Source organism: Tupaia chinensis, unplaced genomic scaffold (assembly GCF_000334495.1).
Source record: "Tupaia chinensis unplaced genomic scaffold, TupChi_1.0 Scaffold000672_1, whole genome shotgun sequence".
Classification (NCBI taxonomy): Eukaryota; Metazoa; Chordata; class Mammalia; order Scandentia; family Tupaiidae; genus Tupaia; species Tupaia belangeri.
This window is the reverse complement of record NW_006160195.1, coordinates 2,015,756-2,035,600: the sequence shown is the minus strand read 5'-3', so window position 1 is coordinate 2,035,600 and position 19,845 is coordinate 2,015,756. Positions and strand designations below refer to the sequence as shown.

The window sequence follows — 19,845 nt, the reverse complement described above, 5'->3', positions numbered from 1 at the left end:
TCTTCTCTTGGGATCTTGGGCACGCACGCAACCACGCCTGGCGTGAGTTTAAGCCACCAGGTCCGGGACTTGAACCATGGTTGACTACATGGGAGTCCAGCCACGTAGCCATTATGCCAACTGCTGGTCCCAACATTTACTCTAAAGTTTTAAACTATGCACTTAAAATGACAGATTATGACAATTCTGTGAAAATGGGAGATTGGTTATTTTAGATTGTAGACTAAGAAACTATTAGACTAAAAATTTCAGTTTGAAGCCCTATAGTTGTTTCTAGAACTGTTTATACTACCTTTTTATTTTGTTTAAGACTGTGTGATGTCTTTCTTTTTTTCCCAAGCTTTGTTGATAGACATATCATTCTAGTTTCATTGACTTTCCCTCTAGTCCCATCCCTACACCTCATGGTTTGTAGATAAAAATTTGCATTCTGCCAGGTTATGGAGACATTAATCTTAAACAGGAAATTTTCTGGACTTTTCTTTTGAAATAATTTTTCTTTTTCAGTACTGATGAATTATAAGGAACTCTCAAGGGTCTCTTTGGAGGCTTACCAAGGACGTCCAGCTGCACAGTAAAGGTGGCTTCTCCTGCTCTATTCTTGGCAACACACACATAAGCCCCTGCATCAGAAGCTCTGACTACTTCAAAGATGAGTGAATGAAAACCCTTTTCAGACACTATCATTTTATGCAAATCATCTGATTGAACTGGCCTTCCATTTAGATACCATGACACATCAGGAGCTGGCAGTCCGCTTACCTAAAAACAGAAACACAAGATGACAGAATTTTTAAGTATAGCAATACTGGAACTCATTTGGCCATTCATGAATTTTTTTTTTTTTTTTGAGAGGTTTTTGCTACAGGGTGTGTATGCTCGCCAGAAAGACAGAGACAGAGCGACAGAAAGCGAGAAATCACCCCCTGGGGGGATGGCCACGCCACAATTCCTTCTCCTCCATTCTCCTCTTGGGATCTTGGGCACGAAATGGTTGACTACATGGGAGTCCAGCGACGTAGCCATTATGCCATCTGCTGGCCCCAGAATTTTTTTTTTAAAGGTTTTTGGTAGAGGGCACATGTGGTGGCTAGAGAGAGACAGAGAAAGGGAAAGTGAGAAATCTCTCCTTAGGGAGAGATTATGGGCACACCATAATCCCTTCTCCATTTTCCTTTTGGGATTTTGGGAATGCATGCAAACATGCCCAGTGTGATTTTCTAGCTGCTGGGTCCAGGACTCAAACTGAAATGGGCTATTTAGGAGTTCAGTGCCTCAGCCACTATGCCATTTGCTGGTCCTGGCCATTTATGAGTTTAAGCAATCTCTGAGTAGGTTTGTGATTGAAAATACAAAACTAGAGCTCAAAAAGGTACTTACAAGTTTCAAAGCTGGAAATGAAAGTTCTTTCACATTGTAACCACAGGCTCTTTAAGATTTCTTTATTACTATAATAGAATATCAATTTATTTTATATTGATTTCTACAAGGAATATGGAAGTCATAAGACTTTTCTGGCTACTTGTAACTACAACTAAAGTCTCAGAGGCACATATTTCAGAGGCTTGCTGATCTAATGAATAACTTTTCTGAAACTGTATTCTTGATCTATAGTATATAAATGGCAGCTTGTTAAATGAAATGCTTTTGGTTTTGTTGTTTTATTTTTGCTATAGGATGCATGCACTTTCCAGAGAGAGAGAATGTGAGAAAGCACCCCCTGGAGGGTGGCCTTGCTGCAATGTCTTGTCCTCCATTCTCCTGTTGAGATTTTAGGCATGTGTACATATGCGCCTGGCATGTTTCTCAAGCTGCTGGGTCCAGGATTCAAATTATGCAGTCTGCTATGTGGGATCCAGCTGCCTTAACCATCACACCACTGGCTGGTCCATTAAATGTCTTTATATAAGCCTTAACAATTATATCCAGTGTTGATCTTAACGCTAACTTCTATTCATAAGGGCTCTGGAAAAATATGAGAAAAAGTTCTCCAAAATGAGAATAATAAATATAGATGCGATTCTAAAGAATTCTAGGCCAAGATAAAGCAGAGTGTCTTAAATTTCTTGATGGACAATGAGAGAGGCATTATACTTTAGAAATCTCATTGCTGGGACTAGCAGATGGCATAATGTTATGTCACTAGACTCCCACATAGTCAACTGCAGTTCAAGTCTCAGACCCAGCAGCTTAAAATTTATGCTGGGCACATGTGTATGCATGCCCAAGATCTTGAGAAGAGAATGGAGAAGAAGGGATTGTGGCATGACCATCCCCTGGTGGGTGATTTTTCGTTTCCTGTCTCTGTCTCTCCAGTGAGTGCTTGTGCCCTGTAACAAATATCTTTCTATCAAAACAAAACAAAAAAAGAAATCTCATTGTTATGGTAGCTTTACTATGAGTTTTTATTAGGTATACCTACTCGTTCTCATGACTTTATGAGGAAAGTATATTTGTTATGCCCATTCTCCAGATGAGAAGATAAATGCACAAAAGATTAAGTGACTAGGCTAAGGTTATATAACTGAAAAGTGGCAGAGTCAGTAGTCAAACCCAGATCAGTTTGGCTCCAGAATTTATTTATTTATTTATTTATTTATTTATTTATTTATATTTTAGTGAGAGTAGAGAGAGGTGGTTTTTGTTGTTCACGATAGGGTGCCTGTAGTTGCCAAAGGGAGACGGGCGGAGGGGGGGGGAGTGAGAAGTCATCCCCCAGTGGGTATGGACACACTGCAGCCTCTTCTCCAGTCTCCTCTTAGAGTTTTGGGCACAGATGCACACGTGCTCAGCATGATTTTCAAGCCGCTGGGCCCAGGACTCTAACCACACAGCTGGTCATGTGGGATCCAGTGCCTTAACCTCCATGCAGCTTGCTGGCTCAGAGATAGGTATTTTTGATAGAGTCTTGCCATGAATACAATCTTCCTGCCCAGCTCCTAGGTAGGTAGGACACAGGCATGTGCCACTGCTCCCTAACTGTTTGGTCTGGATTAATAATAGAACCCCAGCTTCCCTGCAACCTCAGTTACTGTGCAGTGGTGCCCTCTCACTGTGCATGGCAGCTGGGCCCAGAATTTAAGAACCCTTTGTACATACTGCTTTTTAACCTGTGTGACAGACTTTGAAGTAGGAAGAAGATCTTTTTAAAAACTTAGTATCCCATTGTTAATCCCCCCCCCTAATATTTTTGATCTCTTCTCTTACTTTGAAGTCCATTCTGCAGAATCTTCCTTCATCAATTGACATGTTTTCAGGCACTTGAATGAAACGTGGTGGGTAAAATTTCTCTTGGATTGCATCCTGATCGTTCACGTCTCCCCGCGAGGATGATCGACTTCTACAAAAATATTTTAATAGTAACTGTGCATTAATGTTGTCATTGCTCTTCCTTTCACACAAATATAGTTTAGCCATTAAATTTGAAACATTGAAGAGAGCCTTAGGGCTGCTTTTAGCAGTGGCGTATTTTAAAACCATTAGAAATGTTACCAGTTTAGAAACATCTGGTACAAATTGTACAACTTTGTTTTTTTTCAGTGCCTGAAATGATGAAGAAATTAATTTATTAAAGTGCAGAGTTCTCCATAGAGTATTCATATCACTTGCAAAAATTGTGTTAGAATTTTGTTTCCTTTGTCATGGGAAAGTTGTTTAACATGAAAACATATTCCTGGCTTATTTGGTCAAAACATTTAAAAACTTACTCTGATATAGTTCTGATAATTAATATAAAAATTGATTATCACAGATATTAGAAAATTCACATAGTGTTTATTAAAAGGTATGTAGTACATTTGAAATCTTTATAAATATTATATTTTAAAGTTGAAAACAATTTAGGTAGCAAAGCAAATTAAAAAAAATTTTTTTTTACCTTACTTGTGATGTAGGAACTTGAAGTCGTGCATGTTCCGAATTGTGCTGCTTGAAATTAAAACAAAGTGAGAGTGTTAATGTGCAGCTGTAAGCTGGAAGTGAAGCAGAATTAAGTAATTGGGGTTGAAGGAATATTTCTATTTCGGCTGTGTTTGTACAGTAATGATTAGTTCTAAATATTTAGCTTTTAAACATTTAAAGTATCCAGTACTTTAGTAAGAAATTGTCAGAATTAATACGACTGTTCAACAGGTATTATTTGTGAAGTGTAGCTAGACTTGGAATTGATCGTGGTTCATTTTTCAGTAGACTATTTTATGACCAAGTATGATTTGTCATCCTGGTGTATTTGAAATGAGAGCACACAGTACAGGTTGTCCTTTTGCAAAACAGGAATAGACATGAAGTCACTTGTGTTGGCAGTAGGTACAGGGTATTATGCCTCCTGCTCAAAAGTGGTGCTAAGAGCAGTAAACACATGTTAGACTGGAAAATACTTCTCTTTTTAGCTCATGGCACAAAAACCTGATGGACACTGTGGAAGATAAATGTAGAACTATAATAAAGCTGTGAAAAACAGCATTAATTACTTTCTATTTAATTAAAGTATGCTTAAGCAAACTTTTTTAAAAAGAATGATTTATTTAGGGGTCAACTGGTGGTACAGTAGTTAAGGTGCTGGACTCTCATGTGGTCAACCACGATTTGAATCTTGGACCTGGAGGCTTGAAACTCATGCTGGGCGTGTGTGTGCCCAAAATCCTGAGTGGAGAATGGAGGAGAAGGGATTGTGGCATGTTCATCCTCCCTGGGAGATGATTTCTCACTTTCTCTCTCACTGTTTCTGTCTCTTTCTTTCTTTCTCTCTCTCTCTCTGGGGAGTGCACACACCCTAAGGCAAAACCCTCTAAAAAACAAAACAAAAAAGAATAAATTAGATAAACAATACATTGTGCCCTTAGAATCATATTATGTACATTTATAAGATAAACATCATCAGTATAACAGTTATTTGAATAATTTCTACAAATAGAGAGTGTGTACCTTATTTTTGTTGTAATCTCCTGTATCAGCTCTAGAACTCAACACACAGTAGGTGCTCCCTGTGTATTGGGTGAATGAATGAATGTGTGAACTGTTCAGTAGCCAAAAAAATTTAAATTCTATATTCAGTTTCTAGTTCTCATTCTGTTTTTCCCTATTCTATTCTTTTTAGTAAGTCTAGCACATTCAACAAAAATAAAAATCTTGTATTTAGGTTTCTATATTTGGAAGCGTAGAATTCTTGAGTTCCCAGTTTCATCCCTTTGTCCATTTTTTGGTGGACTTTTTGGGAAGGAATGACAGGTAACTATAGAAAAAAGACAGAATAATACTACTTTCAGTGCTTCTCCAACTGTACATTTCTCTTAAGGATTAAGTTCGTGTCTTAAAATCAAGTTGGTCAGGCTCAAGGTTAACCTTAGAGTCATTACTCATAAAGGTTTTTATTTATTTGCATATTTAATAAGTATTTTTGAATACAGGAGCATGACAAAAGGAATTGGATGTTTCTTTAGTACTGTGAGAGAATATACACACATGTGTGTGCACGTGTGTGTGCACGCACAGCACACACACACACACTTTTGTCAGAGGACATGTGTGCTCATAGGGGAGACACACACACACACACACACACACACACACACACACACAGAAAGAAAGAAAGAAGGAAAGTGAGAAAGTACCCTCATGGGTAATGGTGATAACACAATACCTTTTCCTTCTCTTTCATTTCTGTTTTTGGGATTTGGGGCACACATACACATATGCCTGGCGTGTCTTCCAAGCTTCCAGGTGTGAGACTCAAAAAGCTCAATCAACCATGTGGGATCCAGCCACCTTAACCACTACACCACTGGCTGGCCCCATGAGCATATTTTAAAATGCTAAAGAGATTGACAGGTGGTGTGATGGTTAAGGCACTGGACTCCCACATGGTGGACAGTTGTTTGAGTCTGGCAACTTGCTTTCTCACTTTTCCCTTCTCTCTCTCTCTCTGGTCAAATTAAAAAAAAAAGGTAATATAAATAACATGATTCTTCTTTTTAGAGAGTTTTTTTCTATCGAGTGCATGTACTTGCCAGAGAGATGGAAAGAGACAGAGAGACAGAAAGCAAGAAATCACCCCCCAGGAGGATGACCATGCCACAATCCCTTTTCCTCCATTCTTCTTTTGGGATTTTGGGCATGCACGCACATGCACCCAGTGTGAATTTTAAGCTGCTGAGTCTGGGACTCGAACTGTGGTTGACTACATGGAAATCCAGTGACATAATCATTATGCCACTTACTGGTCCCAATAAAATAATTCTTTTAAAAAAATGACGCACAGCTTCTGAGCAAAGTTATCATCATTTTGGTTTAACGTTTTAACTTCTGTCTTGTTAAAGATAAACAACTCGTAAATGCTGTGTTCATGTAGACATTATATGAAGAGTCCTAGGTCTGACCCCTAAATATTCAGACGAAAAGTGCAACATTAGCTTTCTGGTGTTTTGACTTTGTGACATTTTGTATACAGATATTAGAACTACTGGAAAATGTGGTAACATTTAAGTATACACACATACACACTATATATAGAAAATACTATATGTATGCCTTGGGTTGTCAGAAAAGTCATGACATATTTTCCTATGTAAAAATATGTATTTTTTACATCCAATTCCTTTTGTAATGCTCCTGTATTCAAAAGTACTTACTAAATGTCATAACTTTTCCAATAATCCAATATATATGTATGTGTGTGTGTGTGTACGTATACATATGTGTGTTTACGTATGTTTATGTATATGTATAGCATAAAATATGTAATGTGTATATTACATGATTCATACAAGTACATTATACATTTTATATATGTGTATATTTATACACACACACATAGACAAAAACACACACACTGGCCCATGATGGCGTCTTTTGTAAGTATTTGGTAGAGAATGGAAGTGATTACATTTAATTACAAGTGCTATTTATAAGCATTTTAAAAAGCAGACATTTAAAAATCACATAGAATAAAAGTGTCCCATTTAGAAAAACTCATTTTAATTCACCTGTGGTGAATCTTGCACATCACTGTCATTTTGAACTTGAAACACAGCAGCTGCATTCTGTGGGCCTAGCAATCTTCGAGCCATCTTCTCTTCATATGTTAGCCTCTTCAAAGAAATAAGTCATTAAGGAAATAATAAGATTTAATAAAAGTTGTTTGTGCAGATTTACCTTAAACCACCACTCTAAGTCAGAACTTCAAGGACGTATAGTTCTATTAGGTCGTTGGGAAAGTCATGGTGTATTTTTCTGTTTGTCTTCGTAAAAATGCGTCATGACTTTCCCTTACAACCCGATAGCTATTGAATTTTTAATTCATTTTTTTAAAGCCTTTTCTTTCATTCACAGCATTTTTCTTTCATTCTAGTACCACTGTCCGTAAGTATATAGTATATTCACTCATGCTTCCTTTTTGGTCCTAAGAAAGGCAGCCAAATCGCCTAGTAAAGTTCTCTCAAGTAAAGGGAAATTCTTTTCCTTCCTCCTCCTCTGTGTTCTAACCTGTTTTATTTTTTCTTTCCTTTTCTTTTAGGTTTGTGCCATAGGGTACACACGCTTGTTGGAAAGATAGAGAGAGGAAGACAGTGAGAGGGAAAGTGAGAAATCATCCCCCAGGGGTGATGGTCATTCTACAGTCCCTTCTTGGCCATTCTCCTCTTGGATTTTGGGCACACATGCACATACACCTGGTGTGATTTTCAAGCCATTGGGTCTGAGATTCGAACCATGGTTGACCACATGGGAGTCCAATGCCTTAGCTACTATGGCACCTGCTGGCCCCCCTGATTTTTTTTCCCTTCTTTTATTAAGAGAGATTTTTGGTATAGTGTGCATGTATTTGTCAGAGACAGAGAGAGAGACAGACAGACAGAGAGAAAGTGAGAAATCATTTCCCAGGGTGTATGTCCATGTTGCAATCCCCACTCTTTCACTCTCCTCTTGGAATTTTGGGCATGTGTGCAAGCCAATGGATTTGGTACTCAAACTGCAGTTGGCCATGTGGGAGTCTAGCACTTTAACCACTGTGTCACCTGCTGGCTTCGTTGCTATGTTTTAAAATATAGTAATGAATGACCTCAGATTCAGAAATAGCTTGAACTCGGGAACCAGCAGTTAGCGTAATGGCTGTCGCTGGACTCCCACGTAGTTGACTGCGGTGGCTTAAAACTCACGCTGGGCGCGTGTGCGTGCGTGCCCAAGATCCTGAGAGGAGAATGGAGGAGAAAGGATTGCGGCATGACCATCCCCCCTGGGGGGGGTGATTTCTCACTTTCTGTCTCTGTTTCTCTCTGTCTGTCTAGCGAGCGCACACGCGCTATAGCAAATATCTCTCAAAAAAAAAATAGCTTGAACTCAATTAACACTGAATATTTGATGGTACTAACTTTTGAATGAGAATGGTACAGCTAGATGATATGCTAAATGTATTTGGATTAAAGGCACATAATTCTGTTTCAAGAATAAGAGACTAATACAGTGTACACAGTGAGAGCTGGATAATAAAAAAAAATGGCTGTGATTGTCCATCAATATATACCAAATACATGAGGAAGTTGGATTGACAGTATTTTCCATTATTTAGCCATCAGATGTATTTCATGAGCAGATAATGCTTAAAAGAAAATTTCCATTTAATAGTTTAGATGGAATTTTTTTGTGAGATTCTTCCTAGAGGGAGTGTACATTCGCTGGGGAGACAGAGACAGAGACAGAGAGACAGAAAGTGAGAAATCCCCCCTTTGGGGGAGGGTTCACCATGCCTCAATCCCTTCTCCTTCACTCTCCTTTTAGGATCTTAGGCACACACGTACATGCGCCCAGTGTGAGTTTTAAGTTGTTGGGTCTGAACTCGAACCACTACTGTCTATGTGGGAGTCCAGTGATGTAACCATTGCATCGTCTGCTTGTCCCATAGATTGACTTTTTATTTTATTTGCCTCATTCTTCTCCTCCCCCCCTTTTTTTTTAAAGAGTTTTTTTGCCTTAGGGCATGTGCACTTGCCAGAGAGAGACACAGAAAGACCGAGAGAGGGAAAGTAAGAAATCAGCCCCCTTGGGGAGATGCCCATGCTGCAATACCTTCTCTTTCATTCTCCTCTTGTGATCTTGGGCACGCACACACATGTGCCTGGCATGAGATTCAAGCCATCAGATTCGGACTCAAACCATGGTTGACCATGTAGGAGTCCAGCCACGTAACTGCTATGCTATCTACTGGCCCCAGCTTCATTATTTTGCTACTGAAAACCTAGAGGTGATTTCATGCAGGGTAATATGGAATAGGACCCAAATATTACTTCTTTAGATAATTTTTTCCTTGCTGATTATATGAATATAGATCTGTGAGACAAAAAGAACTCTTAATGAAATTAAATTTTATGGTTTAATTGGACTTTTGTACCAAACAGACATCTTGCTCACTTGATTTCCATTATGAAGAAGGGTATCCTTGCATTTCAGCTTTCTCTCCAAATCTTGAATCAGTGCTTCTTTTGATCCTTGTATTTCATGGTCAGGAGTCCTTGGTATAGGCCTAGCATTTGCAGTTTGGGATAGCTTAACATTTACAGGTTGGCCAACTGAGGGTTGTTGATAGCTTTGAAAAAGAAAGATAGATTTCTTTTAAAAAGGTATTTAAGTAAAATGTGTTATCTAAAATAGAGTTAGCCTCACATTTAGATATCACTTATACCACTTGTATTATTAAAAGCACAAATTGTCCCAATAATAGTCAAGGAAGGTTTTATAGGAATGGTTACTAACGTTTTTTTTTTTTTTTTTCCCTTTGGCAAATGAAAATGAAGTTAGAAGGAGAGGTTTCCTAAAGAATGTGCGAGTAACTCTAGTTAATGGAAGCTTTAGAGCTCTTTCAATTTCTTTTTTCCTTTTTAAAGAATTATTTAACTTCACTTATTTATTTATTCATTTGTTTATTTTAATTTGACCAGAGAGGGACGGAGGGCAAGGGCGAGAGAGAGAAAGTGAGAAAGCAAACCGCCAGGTCCGGGACTTGAACCACGGTCAGCCATGTGGGAATCCAGCACCATGAACCACCATGCCACCTGCCAGCTCTCGATTTCTTTTTTAAAGAATTATTTAAGAATTTTTAAAAGAATGATTTAATTTAATAATAATTATTTAATTACTTAATTTAATAATGATGAATAAAATTAAATAATTCTTTTGCAAATTATTTTTCTCTTTTTAAAAGAATCATTTAATTTTATTTGTTAATATTAATTTGCTATAGGGCATGTGCACTCACCAGAAAGAGAGAGAGAAGGAGAGTGAGAGTGAGAACGCTAACTGCCAGGTCCAGGACTTGAATCACGGCCCATCGTGCGGCAGTCCAGCACCTTACCACCATGCCACCTGCTGGCCCTGAGCTCTTTCAATCTTACAGCTGAATTTCTTAAATTTGATTAATGAGTAGATATTAAGCAGTAGTGGTGGAGCTGGCTTATATGGGCTCAAGAGAATTTATTTTCAGCATTTGTTCCCCAGCTATGCATAATCTCGTAGTTTTAAATTGGTAGTGGTGGAAGAGTTTATACCAGGGAGATTGAAAAATAACACAAATCATGGTTCTTTCCTTCAGCACTGACTACTAGCACACAATTGGTAGTGTATATTCTGTCGTTTTAAATGGACTCGGTAGTTTACAATCTCTGGCTTTCCTATTAATTCGTAATTCCTATTGATTTTATATTCTAGAAAATCCAAGATAGTGGGGTTAATAATGCGTGTGGAGGTTAAAGTGCTGGATCCCACATGGCTGGCTGCGTGGTTTGACTCCCAGATCCAGAGATTTGAAAATCACACTGAGCATATATGCGTGCATGACCAAAATCCTGTGAGGAGACTAGAGAAGAAGAGATTGCAGCATGGCTATTCTCCTCTTGAGGATGACTCACTTTTCCTCTTTCTCTCTCTCTGGTGAGTGCACATACCCTATAGCAAAACCTAAAAAACAAGAAGAAAGAAAGAAAGAAAGAAAGAAAGAAAATTCAAGTATAACATTGTATAACAAATAACTGGTAAAGTAATGACAGTTTCTTTAACATTGTTGAAGTGATTTTTTGATAAAGAAAGTGATGATCAGAGGAAAAAGGAAAAGGAAATATAAATTTAAAAAAGTTCCCCCCCCCCAAAAAAAGCTAATTTGAATAGCATTTTAAGAATTTGGTTAAGTTCTTATTTCTAATTTTGAGTCTAAATTTTTTGTTTCTAAGGTGTTTTTGCCCATCCCAAAGTTCCCCTTGTGGATTCTAGGACAGAGACGGGATTTAGGGAGTCATATATTTTTAGATCTGTTAGGTAGCTCACACTTTTCACAGTACTTTGTTCAGTTTTTACCTAGTTTATTCACTTGAGTCCCGCTTGCTTATATCAACCTGTTAATGTGGGAAAACTGACCACTGCTCTCAGTGAAGATATTACTATTATCATAATTCACATTCTCTAGTTTTCAAGATGAGACAACCTTGAGCTGTTCTCTGATGTGTCCAAATAGTTTCAAAGATTATTAAAAGGACTTAAGAGCTAGGAGGAAATGCATCTTCTCCAAGTAGAACCAGAGCTTAAACATTTGCTAGCTTTGCGGACTTGGTTAGTAATCACTACTAGATTATAAACATATGAAGAAAAAAAAGAGATATCTTATTATCATTATATCATTTCTGTCCACTAATAAAAAAAGCATGGGTACGTAGGAGATACCATTAGTTGAATGTATGAATGTTTCTCATTGTATTCAGGATACTCTATTGAAAGTTGATGATATAGTTTCCCCTTCTTACATTTCATATAATCAGTTTTTCATAGTTGTCTATGCTAATCCTTAGCTAAAGTTTGATTCATGCAGTTAAGTAAATAGCCATTCTGAGTGTCTAAATAAATAGTGAGTTTTTGTTTGTTTGTTTGTTTGTTTGATTTTGGTTTTTGATACTGAAGTTCTAGGCCAAAGTGGCTAACTCCCTTGGTCTTCTAGATCTCGTATTTCTCTAGCTATATGTAATTATAATCACCTATTTATTAAATGCTAGTTTGTTATCTTTGGAAAAATAACACATTTGTTGCACTAAATAATTCTGCTTTTAGGCTGTCATAATATACCTGAGATATTATTATTATTATTTCTTCTTTAAGAGAGATTTTTTCTATAGGGTGCATGTACTCACTGGAGAGAGAGAGAGACAGGAAGAGAAAAATTACTCCCCCAGGGGGTGGCCATGCTGCAATCCCTTCTTTTCTCAGGATTTTGGGCATGCATGCAGCATATGTGCCCGGCATGAGTTTCAAGCTGCTGGGTCCGGACCTCAAACTGTAGTTGACTACATGGGAATCCAGCGATGCAACCATTATACCATCTGCTGGTCCCACATCTGAGAAATTCTGAAGGTATCTGAAAAATCTTAAAAGGTTTATCAGAACAAAGTCTGAGAGTCACTGATGTATATGTAATGTCAGTCACTTTACTTACTGAATATTCCCATTATTTCCAGTTTAGAAGGCTTAAATATGAGGACTCAATACCTGCTTCTCCTTATAAACTAATATTATATTTGCAGTGCTTTATAGGTACTATCCTATCCTATACTTTTTTCTATCATTAATCATCTAAATCTTTAATTTTATTAAAGATTTGAACACTGAATTATTGGTCAGGTTAGGTACTTGCTGAGTGTTATATAACAAGCTTTTTGGAAGGAATAATTAGAATTAAAGAGTTCACCTCAGTTTTCAGACTATGGTTTAATTAACTGGATAAAGCATTTGCTTAAGGAATTCCTATCCATGAAAAGCTAAATAAAGCTTTCAGACTTCGTTAAGTCAGTATCCAAGGGATTATTTTAGAAGACAGAGCAAACTTGAACCCATAATAACAAGGAGGGAGTTGTATACAAATGTTCAAAGGGTTAGGGCTTTTCACCCTGTACAGCTAGACACAGAGTGGATATCAAGTAGCTATGGGAAGATTAAAAGAGTTATCTATGGCTGCTGAAAATGGAATAGTTAAAGCTGAATCTTTGATCTCTGGTTTGGGGACCTCCTAGACTTTATTTCTTACTCTTTTTGCCTTTCTTCCTCTTACGTCTGTGCACAGAGCTAGGTACATGTTTGAGTATTAGTGAATATTTGGTAGCTTTCTTTTCTAGGAAAGAATTTAGAATAGGATTGTACTAAGAAAAATACTGTAGTCAGAAAAGTATCTTTTTCTTTATATATTATTATTATTTGTTATTGCTAGAGAGCACATGTGCTTGACAAAGAGAAAGAGAAGAAAACAGCCTTAGTTGGGTATGGTCATGCTGCAGTCCTTTTTCTCCCATTGCTTCTTCACAACAGGATTTGGGCATGCATCCATATGCACTGGGCATATTTTTCAAGCCGCTGTGGCTGAGATTTGAACGTGGCCAGCTGTGTGAGACCCATCTGCCTCCACTGCTGAGTTACAGAGCCAATCCAAGTTTATTTAGATTTAAAATGCTCATATAGGAAATTTGGGAAGCTAGATGGAAAATAACCACCAACGTTAATGTTGACAAGAAAGATATACAATGTATAATATAGATATAATGAAAATTTAGGAAGGAAGGAAGAAAGAGGGCTCTTAATTCTTAAAGGTGTCCTTTTAAAATAGTAATACCACTATTGCAGGTCACAAATAGTTATATCAGCCATTTCAAATGACTCAGCCTCATTTCCTTTTTTTAATTTAAATAAAAAAAATTTTTTTTAGGTTTTTGCCATAGGGCACATGCACTCACCAGAGAGATTCAGAGAGAGAGAAAGAGAGAGAGAGAGAGAGGGAGGAAGGGAAGGGGGGAGAAGAGTGGTGGGTGGGAGGAGGGAAGGAGGGAGGGAGGGAGGGAAAGTGAGAAATCACTCCCCAGGGGGAGGGGGGTATATAGTCTCCTCCCTTCTCCTCTTGGGACTTTAGGCATTTGCGCGCGTGCGCACACGCTCACATACACACACACACACACACACACACACACACACACACACACACAGATGGCATGAATTTCAAGCTGCCAGGTCTGGGGACTTGTACTGTGGTGGGTCATGGGTCACGTGGGAGTCCAGTACCTTAGCCACCATACCACCTCCTGTCCCCTCAGCCTCATTTTATAGGATTCTAACAGATGTTTTTAGCTTTACTGATTTTTATTTTTAAAAATATTGCAAAAGTTTCCTTGCAAGTTGAGTAACTGTCATCAGTTTTGTGAGGTTTCCAGAGTAGTTATCAATGATATGAATTTCTAGAAAAAATTAGCTTCTAGAAGTCTGAGAGAAATTAACAAGAATTTCAGTGAATGTATCAATAAGCCTGCAACAAAACATTCCATCAGACAATTTTTGAGATGCTTCTGATTTAATTGTCTGATATTCTAGCCAGCCAAGGAATAGGAAAACTGATAGCCCTGAGTTTGCATAAGCACAAAGTATTCAGTTCATGTTTAAAAAAAGCACAAGCACTATGTCCTTCTTCATATCAGGTTCTCCTGGGACAGTCTTAGGGGTGTGGAAATAGTACCTGCTTGCATAAGGCTTCAGGTATTCTTCCCTGTATTTAGATTAAACTCTACCAGTTTGAACAAGGCATGGTTTAAATTATCAAAGGAAATCTTAAGGTTGTAAGCTTTTATTTAGTCAAGCTGTCTTCTTAACATAGTAAGGAAAATTTATACACTTGAGTGTCTGAATTCCAGATTTAAAAAAATTTGCTAATTTAAAATTTTTCTAGTTAAGTGGATATTCAGGATTAGAGGGGGAAAACGGGTAGGAAGAAAAGACAGACTGAGAAGAAACTTAATAGCTTCTTATGTGAGAGGAAATCCTATCTGAAGAAGAGTAGACAGGTGTTCATCTCAGCTGAGCCCAGAACCAGAGGAATTAAATTTACAGCATTAAGAACTTAGCTTGGAATTAGAGGAAAAGTTCACATTCTTGGGATGTTATAAATTTTTTTTAAGATGGAAAATAATAGGAAACAATGAAAAGATATTGAATGATGAAGTGGGGAGTTTAATTTCTCTGTATTGACTGACATGCATGGCATTCCCTTTTCAAAAAGCAATGAATGTAATACTCTGTAACGTATTCAAGTCAATTAATATAAACAAGACTATGATGATAATAAGTAAAATATTAAGCACTTAAAAAGAAAATAATAGGTAAGTAATTGCATGGGGTAAGAGGTAATTAGGGTTTAGCTTAGTCTGGACTCTGGAGAATGGGTTGGATGACTTCTTGCCAGTACCCTGGTTCAGTGTGTTCTAGGAGAGTTATGGAAAGAGACTGTGAGGTCACATAACCTTTTAGATAGTAAGAAGTGAACTGCAGCTTACCCCCTAAACTCCTAAAATATAAGCTCACTGTCCATGCAATATATAAAAATTCACTTACTTGGAGTCCACAGTGGAAGGGATTTTACTGGTACTGTAATCAGGCTGTGATGGTAATATGGAGCTGAGAAAGCTGGCTGGGGACTGGTTATGGGTGGTTGTAGCCCTTTGGCTTGGGTTGGAGCCAGCAAGCTGCTGCGGAGAAGCAGGGAAGGCAGAGGAAGACATGGTGATGTGAGAGCTCACTGTTGAGGAGGCAGAAAATCTTTGCTCTGTGCACTGGCGAGGCTGAATGAGAATGGAAGACTGTTTGGTCTGGCTACAGAAGCTGGAAGTTTCCGGTCCAGGAGGCTGCAGTCTGGAGCCACATGGGTTTTGGGACTGGATGAAGTGCTTTGGACGTTCGTAGTTAAACATGCTTAGCTGGTGTATGGAAGATGAAGGCAAGTTATTACTGTAATGATTTGTTACTGAATGGGTGGAGTCTTGACTCTGGGGCTGCAAGCTTGGAATTATGGAAGGCTGCAAGGAATCAGAAGCAACCTTGATTTGCCCCTGCTTGTTGAGATCCTGAGAGTACTGTATTCCTGGCTTTGGTAGAGTGGGCTTCTCATGAAGAGTGTTGTTCCTTCAAAAGGAGAAAATAATGAAGTTGTAATAATTGCTTAAACAACAACACTGCTATTTGACATTTTAGGATCTTATGTACTTTTTCTTTTGAACTTGTGTGCTTTTAAGGTTGTCTTAAGGTAGAACTTTCCTGGCTTCTAGATTTCTCCACCCTTTATCTCTGTCTTCACACAAATGACTTTCCACCTGAGAATAAGGATTTATTAGTGTCTGTTTGCCTCTAGATAAAAGCATGCCCAGCAGCTTCAAGGTGAAGGAGCACAAAGTTGAGTTTTCTAAATGATTATTTATGAAAAGATGTTCTGTGATGATGTTCAGTGTGATCATTTTATGGTCTTATGATTAGTTTTAGCCCAAAGGCTGAAATTTCATTAACCACAGAGATTAATGATTTAAATGAATAGCAATTAAATATTGCCTATATAACATGTCAGTTTCCATTCAATCTGAATTATTTTTACTGCTCTTCAAAACAGACTAATAGCCCTCTGATATACCAGTTAATATCTTGGTGATCGCTGATGAATAACATCTTGAAAAAACAAGAAAAGCAATATATTGTGTTTGTATAGAACATTACTTTAATGTCCATATTTACTCCTAATCTTTCTGAATTTCACGTAGTAGGGTAAATAGCTACAATTCATTGTTGCCAACTTTGAGTAGACTTCTTTTTTTTTTTTTTTTACCTTACAGGTCACTGCTTCCAAAGCCATTTAAAAAGGTTTCCTGTTATTTCTAGACTATTCTTCCTAGTTTTTGGTCTTGATGTTGTCTTAATTATTTAGAGTTTTTTTCCATTTATTATTTTAACTTACTTAGTATGTACTTTATACTAATTTTGAGATTCTCTTAGCTCCTTTTTGGCTTTTTTTTTTCAAACAGAAAACATAAAAGTAATAAGGCACTTATGAAATTAGTCTATACCTTACCAAGTAAAGATGGTGACATTTCTCTTGCTTAGTTCTGCATTGATCCTCCTGCCTTCCTATAGTAGATTCTTATTTTTCCTTAGATGAATTGTTAGCCACTAAAATAAAACTTGAAGGATTATGTTTACCTCTGACTTTCTATTTGTATGATAAATTTAAGCAGGACTATAAACATTACACACAAAGACCAGTCTATCAATTGTATAACGTCGGTCCTATTTTTGTTCAAAACATTAGATAATTTAATTCATAATGCAGTTAATTTTTTCATGAACTATAAACCAACACTGAGATAATGATAAATCAAACTTAACTGAAAAATTGACCAAATTTTTATCATCATTGAAATGAAGTCTTATAATTTTTTTAAAGAATTATTTTATTTATTTTAATTTGACCAGATGGGGACAGAGAAGGAGAGGGAGAGAGAGAGAGAAAGAGCGAGCAAGCAAGCCGCCAGGTCTGAGACTCGAACCACAGTTAGTCATGTGGAATTCCAGTGCTCCTAACCACCATGCTACCTGCTGGCCTCAAAGTCTTATCATTATTGAAGTTACCACCTTGAAGAACGTTTTGTTAACTTAATTTTTTCAGACCAAACAACTCTATTCTAAGGTTCTATGCATACTTTAGAGTTATATTAAAACTAGCAGTTTTAGAAATGGACAAAAATGCAACTAAATAGCCAAGAGAAAAACTTTTAAAAAAGAACACTTAAAAGTTATATATTCCTGGGGCTGGCAGGTGGCGTGGTGGTTAAGGGTGCTGGACTTCCACATGGCTGACAGCAGTTCAAGTCCTGGACCTGGTGGCTTGCTTTCTCTCTCGCTCTCTCTGTCACTCTCTGGTCAAAGTAAAATAAATGAATGAATAAATAAATAAAGTTAAATAAATAATTATTTTAAAAGAGTTATATATTCCTTAACTTCAGGTTTATGAACACAAATACATTCAACCTGAGTGTATTTTTAAAATGAATTAAATTATTGGGGAAAACATCCAGAAGGAGGCTTTAATTAGATCTTCTTAAAAAAAACACTATTTCAGGGCAAGTAGGTTTAAAGTTATGAATTTGTTCATCCATCATAGAATTAAATCCAGAGTTTAATTCCTAAATTCCTTTCTGAGCAGGCAAGTTACTCATACTCATTTAAAAGAGCAAAGGATGAACTTTTTAAGAAATAACCATCAGATATTTTCCCAAAAGAGTTCTCTATTTTTCTTTGTGTATATATTTAAAATGTCAATTGTATTGTACATTTTCATACTGGCCTGCACAGTTAATAATTACTGATAACTTTTAAAGCACAAGTTAAAATATATTTCTTGAAAAGTTTTATTTAATCCATGTCTTAACCAAATTTTATATAGATATTTACATTGGTAACTCTAAAAGGCTTTTTCTTCATGTTTGTAGTACTGTCCAGTCCATTTCAATCATTGATTCTGTTACATGATGATATTATTTTGTTCCAAATAATATTAAAGAATTTCAAAGATTTTATAAATAAAATACTATTAAGTCATCTATTTAAAAAAACTTAACCTTTTTCCCCTATCTCTAATACAACACAGACTTGCACTAAAGACTAATAGAGGGCATTTTGGGGCCATAAGATATCATCACAATTAGAGTCATACCAAATGTTTTTTTTCAAGGAAAAATGTTGATTTAAAAATAATAACATACTAATTCTTCTTTCTATTCTTCATATAATGCCTTCCTATATCACCAGAATGAATATTTTACTTTCTCTTAAATGTTTGTATAATATCTTTATGATATTGTAGCTTTCAAACTTTTCATCTGAAGAGCACCTTTGTACACACTCCTCTGATTTGGACAAAAAACAAAAACAAAACCCAAAACTGTAGTGGGAAGAAAGAAGGGACTTACCCGTAGTTCCAGAGGGTGCCAGCTGGGTTTAACCCACTATTGAAGGGAAGGAAGAGACATCCTCTTCCCTCACAGACTAATCTAGTGGCTCTGTGCTTAGTATTATAGCACCACTGACTTTCATCAGCTGCCAAGCAGTGACATCTGATGTGCTTGCCTGTCCATCTACCTATGCTGGCATGTCAAAGTAAGAGTCCACAATCTAAACAATATCTCAGATGTCTTAGTGATATTTAAGGGGTAGTATTACATGAGCTTCTCTTGCAGGCCTCTTTATTTTACATGTGAATTTTACTATGAGCTTTAGCAAGCTCAAGTAGGAGGAGAGTAGCAAATTTGGAAATGAGAAAAAATATCTAAAGAAAATTCACTTTCTTTATTGTGGTAGTGGCTTTGAATCTTTCCTGTTGGAGAGAGAGACTGAAAGGGAATAACTAGTATTCCGGACTGGAGTTATTCTAATAATTCTTCTCCAGAAATAAGATCAGAAATGGATGGATGCCAAATTAATTTGTATTACATAAATTGTCACTTGAAGCCTTTTTTCTCCTCTCCTCTAATGAGAGAAGGGAGTGGAGATGGTTCAAGCAGTTTGCTCTGAGAGGGACAGTGGTTGTCACTTGGAAGATAGGGAAATAGAAAGCATGGTTTGATTTCCTTAGCAAGTTTTTTTAATCTGTATGGTGTATGCTTCTTTGACCTAGTACTTTTATTTTTTTTTAATTTAATTTTATCAATTGTTATTATTACTAAATTTGACCAGCGAGAGAGAGAAGGTGACACAGAGAGAAGAAAAGTGAGAAAGCAAGCCATCAGGTCCAGGGCTCTAAACATGATCTTCCTCGTAGGAGTCCAGCACCTTCACCACCACATCTGCCAGCCCCCCTAGTACTATTATCCTAAAAGCTGCTTTCAACACAAAAGAAACAACTGAATAAATAAGCAGTCTACACAATTAGGACTATTAGTGCTCTTTCTTTCATCTCCCTTTCCTAACAACTGTACAGTTTCTCTTTTTGGCCGTGGAGACCATCTTAGTATTTAGGTTTCATTTTCG

General features: G+C 37.1%; 1 protein-coding gene across 1 annotated transcript; it reads right to left on the bottom strand.

Moving 5' to 3' along the window:
• Positions 1-554: 554 nt before the first annotated feature.
• LOC102480921 (myotilin) lies at positions 555-15,746 on the bottom strand (the record flags this gene model as incomplete). Its single annotated transcript, XM_006160112.1, has 6 exons — positions 15,391-15,746; positions 9,400-9,574; positions 6,981-7,085; positions 3,878-3,927; positions 3,208-3,340; positions 555-762 (listed from the first exon to the last, which is right to left on the bottom strand). Coding segments are annotated over exons 1-6 (1,027 nt in total), but the record flags the coding sequence as incomplete, so codon positions are not given.
• Between the last annotated feature and the right edge of the window lie 4,099 nt (positions 15,747-19,845).